The 10,840-nt window shown below is 39.1% G+C and overlaps 1 protein-coding gene across 1 annotated transcript; it reads left to right on the top strand.

Annotated features, from left to right (window-relative positions):
- The first annotated feature begins 1,001 nt into the window (after positions 1 to 1,001).
- On the top strand, positions 1,002 to 10,083 carry foxo4 (forkhead box O4). The gene is made up of 3 exons (XM_084132912.1): positions 1,002 to 4,036; positions 5,057 to 6,521; positions 6,861 to 10,083. The coding sequence occupies exons 1-2, from the start codon at positions 3,605 to 3,607 to the stop codon at positions 6,497 to 6,499; spliced, it is 1,875 nt and encodes a 624-aa protein (XP_083989038.1). The 5' UTR covers positions 1,002 to 3,604; the 3' UTR covers positions 6,500 to 6,521; positions 6,861 to 10,083.
- The last annotated feature ends 757 nt before the right edge of the window (positions 10,084 to 10,840 follow it).

The raw sequence follows: 10,840 nt of genomic DNA, 5'->3' as shown, positions 1-10,840 counted from the left end.
AGTCCTCTACAAAAATATCACAGCCCTTATGAGTTGATGTCATATACATTTTGTGCCTTTGTTACAATCTAGCCCACTGCTGGGGTAAGTTGTAACAATTAAACAAAAGATGCAAAACCAGAGGCCACATTATGCAATAAGCTTCAAAAACAGGTATTGAAATGATCCAAAAGAACAACACAAAACAGTGTCTCTCTTTCTGTGACTGACCATATCAAATCCTGTTTGCCAGGTGTGTGTAAATTAGTCTACTCGAACAAACTCCCTTAACAGTATAATGAACACTCAACTCAGTGTACCTGTCTAAAGAACATGTAAGTCTAACAAAACAAAAAACAGTGTAAATGTGTGTGAGAGATTGTGTGTCTATAACAATGGTGAAAGTTTTATAGGCTTGGTGAGCCCATGCTGCTTGGCACAAATTACCCTCCCATTGACTTTGAGTTGCCATGACTCCATACAGGTTAAAAATGCATTACATTTTGCTTGAGAAACTACAATTTGATGTAAGTTATATTATTGTATCTGCAAATGTTTAAGCGTTTAACGTTTTTCTTTATGAAATCTGCATGTGCCTATTTACAGCCTTGACAACCATTATATGGGATCTGGGATGAAGTGGGTAAATAATGAAATGATCATAGGACTCAGCTCAGGCCTATCAAATTCATTAAAGCGTTGAATGTAAAAAAAAAAGCCCTGTTGTAAAAAGTCTAAAATTCTGTATTAAATCACTTCACTTTGACTATTGAATGTTTATGTGACATCAAAGGCAAGTTAGGTCAGACATGGACCATATAGTGTCAGAGATTGTCTGATTATTGGTAGTGTCGATGTAGTGATTTACACTCCTAGTAAAATGATATATTTTTTCCAACCACAAAACTAGGATCTGCTATTAACACTTATTTATTTTAACAATTATTTAAAATTTTATTTTATTACTTTTCTTTGTCAATCTTCAGTACAGGTTTTCAGAACCATAAACAGGAAAACATATCTTATTGTTTATTTTCAATTTAAAAGGGTTAACATAACTTTTTATTGCATACATATCTAATTGATAATGAGTACTAGTGGGGGCCGTGGGGTGTCAACTACTGATTAAAAAAAAAAAAAACATTAATAAAAAGTGGTGTTATAATGTGTTTTTGTTCAAAAAGACTGTTCAATTAAAATGTTTTCAAAATAAATAAATTACTTAATCACATATCTAATACTGGTTTTCACCAGGAAGAGTTGCATCATGCTGTGTCCATACTGGGAAAAGGGGTAATGCCTCGGAAGGTCCTGTGGGTATTGTAGTTCTCATGGTAGATCCGTGACCAGGCAGACAAACACATGCATTAAAAAAAACTTACGAGCAACAGCTGACCTAGAATGAACAACAACACAGTGACAAGTGAAAGTCTGTTTTAAAATGAGTACATTCAGTGGAGGTTATATTACACCACTGAGGGGGCTCTTCAAAATGTAAATGTATTGTAGGCCTATATAAACTTGAATTTAATTTCAAAACTACGTAAGAAACCTAGCCACGGGGCGATTTCAAATAATGGCGCGTCTTAACGATAACGACATTGTGGCGTAAACATCTAACATAAAAATAGCTTCCATCCAATTGATCTTAATTAAAAAATGAGATTGCCATTTCAACGGGAACCATTTGGACAGCATGAGGTAAGGGGATTCCATTGCATTCCACTGGAAATCTATTAGGGGATTAAGGATCTTCACCCGCTTCATAACAATACAGAGATTCTAAAATGACAAAACCATTTAACCACAGGCAGGACTCCCTCTCACACGCACACACATATTTAGAAACTATTACATAACATTTTGCGTGATCAGTCTTTTTCGGGATCCCGGTTCTCTCTGGTTGTGTATTTACGGACACGGTACACGACTCATCACATGACTGACTTCAATTCCCATCAATCCCTTCGACGCATGCGCACGACGCGTTGTCTGGCAGTGGTAAACAGACGTCAGAAGGGAGTCTTCGCCTCGAGTCAAAACAAAACAAAACAAGTAAGATCTACGAGGAATGGCTGTTTGTCTATCTCCATTAACAGCAGAAGAGAAACGATTTCGCATTGATTTCAAGAGACGACCAAGTTATTGAAAAGAAGCAGGTTTCTTCGACTTTTACCGGAGGGATTTTAACTCATAAAAACTGGAGTTGGCTAACTAGTTACTCCCTCTGTAGTAAAACTACGCTTTCGAGTTTTCTCCCAGAGGCCGAGGTGCCGGTGATTGCCAAGAAGCGAACGGGCTACAACTTTTTAATCTTTTCGAAGAACACATCGACTGTAGTGTGATTTAGGAAGGCTTCAACGGGACCGACACGTTCGGCTTAGCTGTGCCCGCGCAAGCATCGTGTGTAGCTGCGTCTCGAGGAACATGGCAGATGGTGACACGCGCCAGCAGCACACAGCGTGGAGGACCGTGCAAACTTGAACGACAGTAACAGAGATTTTTTGTTGTACGGTAAAAAAAAAAATACATAAAACAACCCGTAATGATCGAGCACTCCTGTAAGATGCTATCTTGGTATTTTTTTAAATGTAAAATTTTGATCGTGATTAATTAAGTTAAAGAGCCTTTTCCCCCGTAGTGCTTCTTTTGGCGATTAAACATTCTTGCTCAACGCATTTGAGTTAGGATGTACTTTAAGCCTTGCATTTATTTGTTTTAACTTAATAATGGATCCCAATTAAAAAATAATATGGCTTTGTTGACTTTGACAGGCAGCTCTAACAAGTAATTTCCATTAACTTGATTTCGTTTACAAGTACAGTATTCGTACACTGTACAGAAATACAACACTCAGTTTACAGGAGGGGTTGTTGTAAAACCCGTATTAAGGTGGTTTATCGCTTTTTGTAGAGTTCCTCAATTTGTCTGCTCTGTTTTTTTTTCTTGTTCAAGTCTAATTGCGAAAACCAATCAACCATTAGCTGCTATTATAGGAACCAGTTGCAGGTTGATATTTTAGCAATTACGGCGCATGTTATGATTGGTTTTGCTATTTCACTTATTTAATTGCTTCGGCAATAATTTTTATCTGTAAAAAGGTGTTTATTTTTCCATGAAAAGTTCATAGATTATCTCGTCACTCCAGGGCGTCCTCTTTCCTGAGGTTTATTTCAGTAGTTGCTCTTGACAATCCAGCTGTTTTGATGTGTAGTGAATTTCCTTTGTTCTTTCTACATAAACAAAGAGACCCCCATTCTGTCCTCGTTTGCTCTATGCAAATCAGATGGTTTATGTTAGTTACTATTAAGGAGATTATTTGCCTCCTTTAATCTCCAATCTGAGGATTAACTGACGCTATATTGGTGTGTTCAGATTATTACGAATGTGCTGTTACCATAGGCAGTCACGGTTAAATTTAGTCTGGATTCTGTAGTGTAATATATCAAGCAAAAAAAAAAAAAAAATTCTAATCAAAATTATTTTACTTATTTAGTTATAAATAGTCATACTCTTACTTTCATCGCCCAGTTGGTGTATTGAGCCGTGTTTTTAAAAGCATCGCCCCAAAACTATTTCACTTAAATCCAGCCTTCGTCTGAAATTATCTGGATTGCATCGCACAATGGAGGAAGAAAACGTACCCCCGATTGACCCAGATTTTGAGCCGCAGAGCAGACCGAGGTCATGTACATGGCCATTGCCTAGACCCGACATCTCATCTGTCAAAGCCGGGGGGGCAGACGGCTCAGAGTCCGCTGCTGGAACTCCGCCCGCCGAGGAAGATAAACACGAGCCTCAGCCAATCATATCCGAGCCTGAGAAAGTCTTGCTCTCTGAGGGCGGGGTCGTCGCTGGAGTGGGCGGGACCACGCCTCGAAAAGGAACTTCCCGGCGTAATGCTTGGGGTAATCAGTCCTACGCAGATCTGATCAGCCAGGCGATTGAAAACTCGCCAGAAAAACGACTTACTCTGGCGCAGATCTACGATTGGATGGTGAAAACCGTGCCGTATTTTAAGGACAAAGGAGACAGTAACAGTTCTGCTGGGTGGAAGGTACGTAGAAGAAAGTATTGATTGATAATTTTGAGTAATAATAATCAGGGTTTGAAAATAACCTTTTCACTCACCAACCTAATTAGCTACTAGAATTTTAAGTTACCGGCCAAAACAAAAATATCAGAAATAAACCACATTGTCAAAAATCAAAACTTATATTGAAATATCATATTGAAATCTATTTATTATAGAGCATTAAAGCCTCTCCTCCACTGATTAAAGAAGTTAATGATCATTAAAATCATGCCCTGTTGTGGAAAAAAATTATCTTTTCTTTTATCTTATTTTCAGTGATTTAACAAATGAAATGCCATACATTTATTTGGCTGTATTTTGAGTTTCTTTTATAATGTTGATACAGCTGGAAGGTGTGTGTGAGACTTAAGAGGTGGAAAGATTCCTGGGGGTAGGGGAGCCACAGGGGTTCCCCTGTTTCTTTTGTTTGGTGGGGGCTGTAAGAAATAGCTTTGAGGAGAACATTATAAAACTGCCAGCAAAACACCTCTGAGGGGTCTCACTCCGCCTGCAGCTGGACTGTGGATGGACTGGGAACATTTCTTGCAAGAAATAAATATCTTTTAAGGACAATTTGAATCATGATGTCTCTTATGCCTGATGCTGTTTTGTTAGTTATTTGTTTTTGCCTCAACATGCCCCAAAATATCATCATGATGACAAGGTTATACCCAAGCAATATTATTTCATAATGTTAAAATGTTCATGCTTCACAGTAAAGATGCTAGAAGGCGCTTTTGGCGTCTGTATAGTGACACGCAAAAGTCGTGGATGTGCAGTATTTTACTACTGACAGCTAGGGACGGGAGTGAGACTTTGAGTGTGATAGAATGCAATCAAAACGCTCTGAATTGGCTAGTGAGTTCATAGCGTTACCTGCCACGGTTGATTGGTGGGATTTCAAACCCTGATGATCCTAACCTTGTTATGCAGTAACATTGTTTCTATTTCATGTTTTTTTAAATTTGAGATTTGATTTTTTTTTGTTGTTGTCCTATTTAGAACTCCATTCGCCACAATTTATCACTCCACAACAAGTTCCTGCGAGTCCACAATGAGTCCACAGGAAAGAGCTCTTGGTGGATGCTCAACCCTGAGGGTGGCAAGACCGGCAAAGCCCCACGCCGCCGCGCCGCCTCCATGGACAACAGCAGCAAACTGCTTAAAAGTCGTATGCGAGCAAAGCAGACTAAAAAGCAAGCTGGGGCAACTGGGATTGGAGGCTCTGGAGCTGCCCTGCAGGGTGAGGGTGCTTCCGGCGCCAGCGGTGCGGACAGTCCCGGGACTCCGGGTCAGTTTGGAAAGTGGGGAGTGAACAGCAGCAGCCCTTCCTCTCGTGGCAACCTGGATGACCCCGACATGTGGACAAGTTTCAGGCCACGTACAAGCTCCAATGCCAGCACCCTGAGCGGTAGGCTTTCTCCCATTGCCACGGGGCAGGAGGACGAGGATGACCTACCTGAGGACGGCCTTCTTGGTGGCTATTCTACAGGGAATCTTCCCCCAACACTAACTGAGACCCTCATGGAAGAACTGGATTTGATTGACGGGCTCACTTTAATGACGGGTTCGCAAGGGGGTGCGAGCCCAAGCACGGCCCCCCCTGCCCCGCCTCAACCTCTACCCTCTGCATCCACTCTGCTGCCTCGAGGGTCCAGCTTTACATTTAGGCAGCTGCAACCAACGAAGGCTTTGCAGGGATCCACTCCATCAGGTCCGCAGAGCTCGGTTCAACCCACCGCCAGATCCAGCACAAGCCCTTCCAGCTTTGGAAACTCCCTCTTCAGCCCTCTGCCTGGTCCTGGTCACAGTGGTTTCAGTGCTCGCGTGCCCTCCAGCCTCGAAGCTCTCCTGACCTCTGATTCGCCCCCACCAAGCGACGTCATGATGACCCAGATGGATCCTCTCATGCCTAGCCAAGGAGGTGGTGGCCTTTTGGGGCTTGCAGGATCTATTTCCAGCAGCCAAGCCAAAGCAGGTCAGATGATGTTGAGCAAAGGCATTGACACAAGCACGGTGGGGCAGATGAGCCTTCAACCTCAATCCCAACTCCAGCACTCACAGATGGGCTTTGGAATGATGCACTCACCCATGAACCAGGAACCGCCTCAGCTCGCAACCATAAAGAACCAGCATCATGTGCCAGGCGCTGGGCTTCTGCAGCATGGAGCTGTCCCGTCACCTGGTGGGAACGGAGGCCTGCAAGGTCTAGGCCAATTTGCTTCAGCACCCTGCTTCATGCCCTCCCAGGACCGTCTACCTACAGACTTGGATATTGAGATGTTCACTGAAAACCTGGACTGTGATGTGGAATATATTATCAACAGTGATCTAATGGATGGAGACTTGGTTGACTTCAACTTTGACCCCATCATACAGGGTGGGCAGGGCTATTCTGGGCCAGCGACCACACAGAGCTCCTCCCATAACTGGGTGCCCAGCTAACTCCATTTTAAGATGAGAACAGGTAATGTATCAGAATTTTAGTTTGCTTTAAGGGATAGCTCACCCAAAAATGACATCTCACCTTCATGTCGTTCCAAACCTGTATGACTTACTTTTTTCTTCAGAACACAAAAGAAGACATTATTTTTATATATATATATATATATAAAACGTCAGTTGGGTCAAATGCTGTTTTGGCCCCATTGACATTAATTTAGCAAAAATGGTTGAAACATCCTTCAGATATCTTCTTTTGAGTTTTGTTTTTGAGTGTATGGTTTTGCATTATTTATATAAAGCTGCTCCTCTTTGTCTCCTAATATGTTAATGTTTTTTCTATGTATTTTTTATGTTTTTACAGGATTATCCCTCATCCTTAAAACAACTTCGAAAACAGATGTGGCACACTCAAATTTTTGCCTCTGCATTTGCCATTGTACCTCAAATACATAAACTGCTTTGGCTAAGGACAACACACACTTAGCCAAGAAGTCTTTGTCAGAATTTTCAAATAGATGACAAAATCAAACCTCATACATGTCAAGTGCCAATGTCAACTGAAGAGTGTGCTGTTGGACACAGAGAACATGGTCTTGAAACACATAGTTTTATCACTTGTCTTATATGTGCGACTTTTTTTTTTTTTTTTTGAAAGGTGCTGTTTTTTGGCCAATCTTGGACTAAAGAAGCACAACTAATAAACAGCTAATCATGTTTATTGCATTAAGGCCTATGATGTGTAGTATAAGATGGAGATGGTACTACTCCTTGATCTTCTTCACACTGATAATGGAAGTCATTCAGCCAGGAGGATCAAACTCTGCAGCTTTTCTTGATGTGAACTCTTGCTCGTTGAACAGCAGTGGAGAAGTCGCGATTCTGCATTGATGGAGTGACTTGCTGTTGCTCTCAGCCCCCCCTCTGAGGATGAAAACAACATGGCACCACAGGAATGTTAAGTTGAGAACAACATTAAATGGCGATGATTGCAACTACCCCTGAACACAGAGCAGCTGAACTTTTACGCTCTCTCAACGACATGATGCATACTTGTGCATCAAAGGGCTGAAACGTTGCTGAAAGTTTCAAGGTGTTTGGTGACGATGTGGTTCAATGTGCAATTAGCTTGACTTTTATGACCTCTGCTCTCAAGGGTTTTTCCCTGTGATGTGTTGAAGAGGCTGATAACTGAATGATGATTTAACTGTCTGCTCTTAAGTGTTTGTTAGTGATAACAACAGTATGAAGAAATGTGATTTTTTTTTTTTTTTTTTTACAGGGCATTTTGATGCATTTTTAATCCTGCCAACAGGTTAAATGGTATAGTGTTATTGTTGGAAACTCGGTGCCCTTTTGCAGAATGCAATATCTGAAGATTTTTTGTGTGTGCTGGAGGGTGTGTGTGTACATTTGTGTGCGTGCAAATATGTTTAATGCTCCCGAAACTTGATTCCAACACACTGACAACAGATTTTAAAGTTATGGTGAATCATTTCAAAAAGGCACAAAAGAAAGTTTGTTTTCTGAGTTATATGCGAGTTTGAAGCGAATCTTGAAGAAACATGGCTACGATAATGAGATGTTATGGTTCCTCTGGCATGTTTGACTTTGTCAACAGAGGCACAGAAGAAAAAACTATTTTCTCATTGATCAGTTTTTCATAAACAGCACTACTCATATTTTGTTTAAAAAATGTTATTAAAGAACAAAAACCGTTGGATATAACGACTATAATTCTAATTTAGATTGGAGAGTTATCCTTAACAGACTAATAATAAAAAAAAAACATGCTGTTAATTAGCTTTTTTTAACAGTCATTTTCTATGTAATCTTTTATTTTTGTAAAAGATGAGATGCATGTAGATTTTATACAATAACCAAAGGAACACTAAGGACTGCATGTTGGATGGATGGACGAATTGCAGTGCGAATAAGCTTTACAAAACCTTTCCGAAAAATCAACATGTAAACTAAATCTTGATTTGATTGGTTGCATGATTACGTTTATCAGAATACAATGCTCCAAAAGTTAAAATATGCTATAATTGTTTGTGCTAAAAAAAAAAAAGCATCATGAATTTTCTAGGCAATGAATATCATCTCAAAATGCTAGACTGGTCCAACCGAAAAGGATTAATCCAATGTTTCACTCTCAGGGTTCTGAAAAATAATAATTACAACAACTTCTGTAAGGAAGTAATGAGATAATCATATTATGACTTCAATGCTCATGGCTTTGTCTAAATTATAAGTCAGTTATGCAAGCCAACGTCACAGATATTTTACCATTGGAGAAATATATCTAATGTCGCAGTTTATAATGAGAGATTTAATGTATGCTTTTTTTAGAGTTCCTACAAAAACTTGTAAACTGCCAATGAACACTATAGCATGTCGCTCCAGAGCAAACCATACAGTTTTAATGCCCTTTTCTTTTCAACTTTTACCTTTTCTGTAATAGAAGGGTTAACTTTTATTTTATAATTTTCTCAGATGGTTTTTACTCTATTAGTTTAAAACCAGCAGTCTGAAGGTTTATTCATTTTAGGGGTGTATAAATTGGCTTCAGTTTGAGAGCTTGACATTAGTTACTCTTATGACATCGATGTAATGGTCTGAGTACATTAGATTAACTTAAAATGCTCTCTCCTTACAAAGGAATAATTTTTATCCTATTCATTGGTGCTAGATATTAAATGACAATTAAAGAGGGCCATATTTTATTGGTGCATATGTAGATATCAGGGCCTTTAATAAGTTTATGCAACACATATTGAATACAATTTCTTAATGTAGAACATAGTATGATAAATGTACCTTTGTTTTAATTCCCAAACTCAGTTTTTCTATTCATTATAAAAGAAGCTGTGAATGGGAAGGGAGGGACTTTGCCATCTCACCACATATTGTGAATGGTGTCAGCGTGGTGTAACGTTTGATACAGCAACTGATGATTTCCAATCAACCGTTTACATTGATGTTCTTGTCTTTTGGGGCATCTTTTCTCATGTTGTTATGTTTGTACTTGTAATGCAGAACCTTTAAGTGGTTATACCTGCATGGTACATCTTCCAGAAAGCTTAAGGCTGACAGTCACCTTTGGCATTTTCTTTTGTCATTTAAATGTGTTGATATAAGTTGAATTTTTATGATTAACACCCTTGCTTAGTTTCATTTCTCAAAGTACAAATATTGTATCTGCCCCATCAGACAGATGTCACAGGGCTGCTGCATGAAATGCAGGAATTCCACACCTTCCCTCTTTCCAAATCAAAACCTCTCTTTCCTTGTTTGATATTATAATTTTTTCCCTTTAGTATTCATTCTTTTAGTTCCTTTAATTTTTCCAAGAGTTTGCTAAGTATCCCAGTTGATAACACAGGACATTAGTTTAAGGTCTGGGTTGGGTTTTTTCCTCCGTTTTTGTTTCGGGTTATGGCGGGATGTAAGACTGACGAGTTGTGCATAGCCAATATACTGTATATGTACTTGATTGCTTATTTTGTTTGTTTTTTTGTCCCCCCATATTTTGTTAGTCAGAGGCCATTGAAAGCAATAGAAATAAACCTAATCTGTTTAACGGAGACTGTTTTGTTGTGTTCATTCTGTCATTGGTCCATTCATTTGACATTAGCACACATGCAGGGCATTCATTAAATCCAGACTAATTAAGCAGTATAAACATGATACACATTACAGCAGTTTGATAAACTGAGGCTCAGAGTAACCATTAAACATGAAATTAAACATATTAAATCTGAATGACCTGGCTGGCATGATGGTCGCACAAAAACTTGAGCTGATAATGCATCTCACCTTAAAAGAATATTCCATGTTTAGTAAAATTTAAAGTCAATCGACAGTGTGGCATAATGTGAATTAATTTGTTTGAAAATTAATTTCTAGGCTACTTATTCCTCCTTTGGCTAAAATCTTGGTTACAATGAGACCCACCAAGAACGATAACTATGACGTTTTAATAATCATTCTAATTTTATCAGAAAATTTACACCCTCAAGTTGTTCCAAACCTGTATGAGTTTTTTTTTTTGAACACAAAAGAAGATATTTTGAACAATGTTGGTAACCAGACAGTTGACCATAGCCATTGTCTTCCATAGGAAAAAATGACTATGGAAGTCAATGGGTGTCTGGTTATCTTCTTTTTAGTTCAACAAAAGAAACTCGTACATAAGGGTGAGTAAATAATGATGGAATTTCACTTTTGGGTGAACTATCCCTTTAAGCATTAAACCACTCACTGTTTCCATAGCTACAAGACGTAAATAATACGCATGTCAACATGATTTAAAAAAATAAATAATAATAATCAGATTTAACC

The sequence above is a fragment of the Abramis brama genome, assembly GCF_963993115.1.
Source record: "Abramis brama genome assembly, chromosome: 13".
Lineage (NCBI taxonomy): Eukaryota > Metazoa > Chordata > Actinopteri > Cypriniformes > Leuciscidae > Abramis > Abramis brama.
This window is presented reverse-complemented; position numbering and strand designations above follow the sequence as displayed.

Bases quoted from the DNA above. Each gene is read 5' to 3' on its own strand.
- foxo4 (XM_084132912.1), top strand. From the start codon at position 3,605: ATGGAGGAAGAAAACGTACCCCCGATTGACCCAGATTTTGAGCCGCAG. The intron at 4,037-5,056 runs GTACGTAGAAGA...TGTCCTATTTAG, and splicing joins ACAGTTCTGCTGGGTGGAAG to AACTCCATTCGCCACAATTT.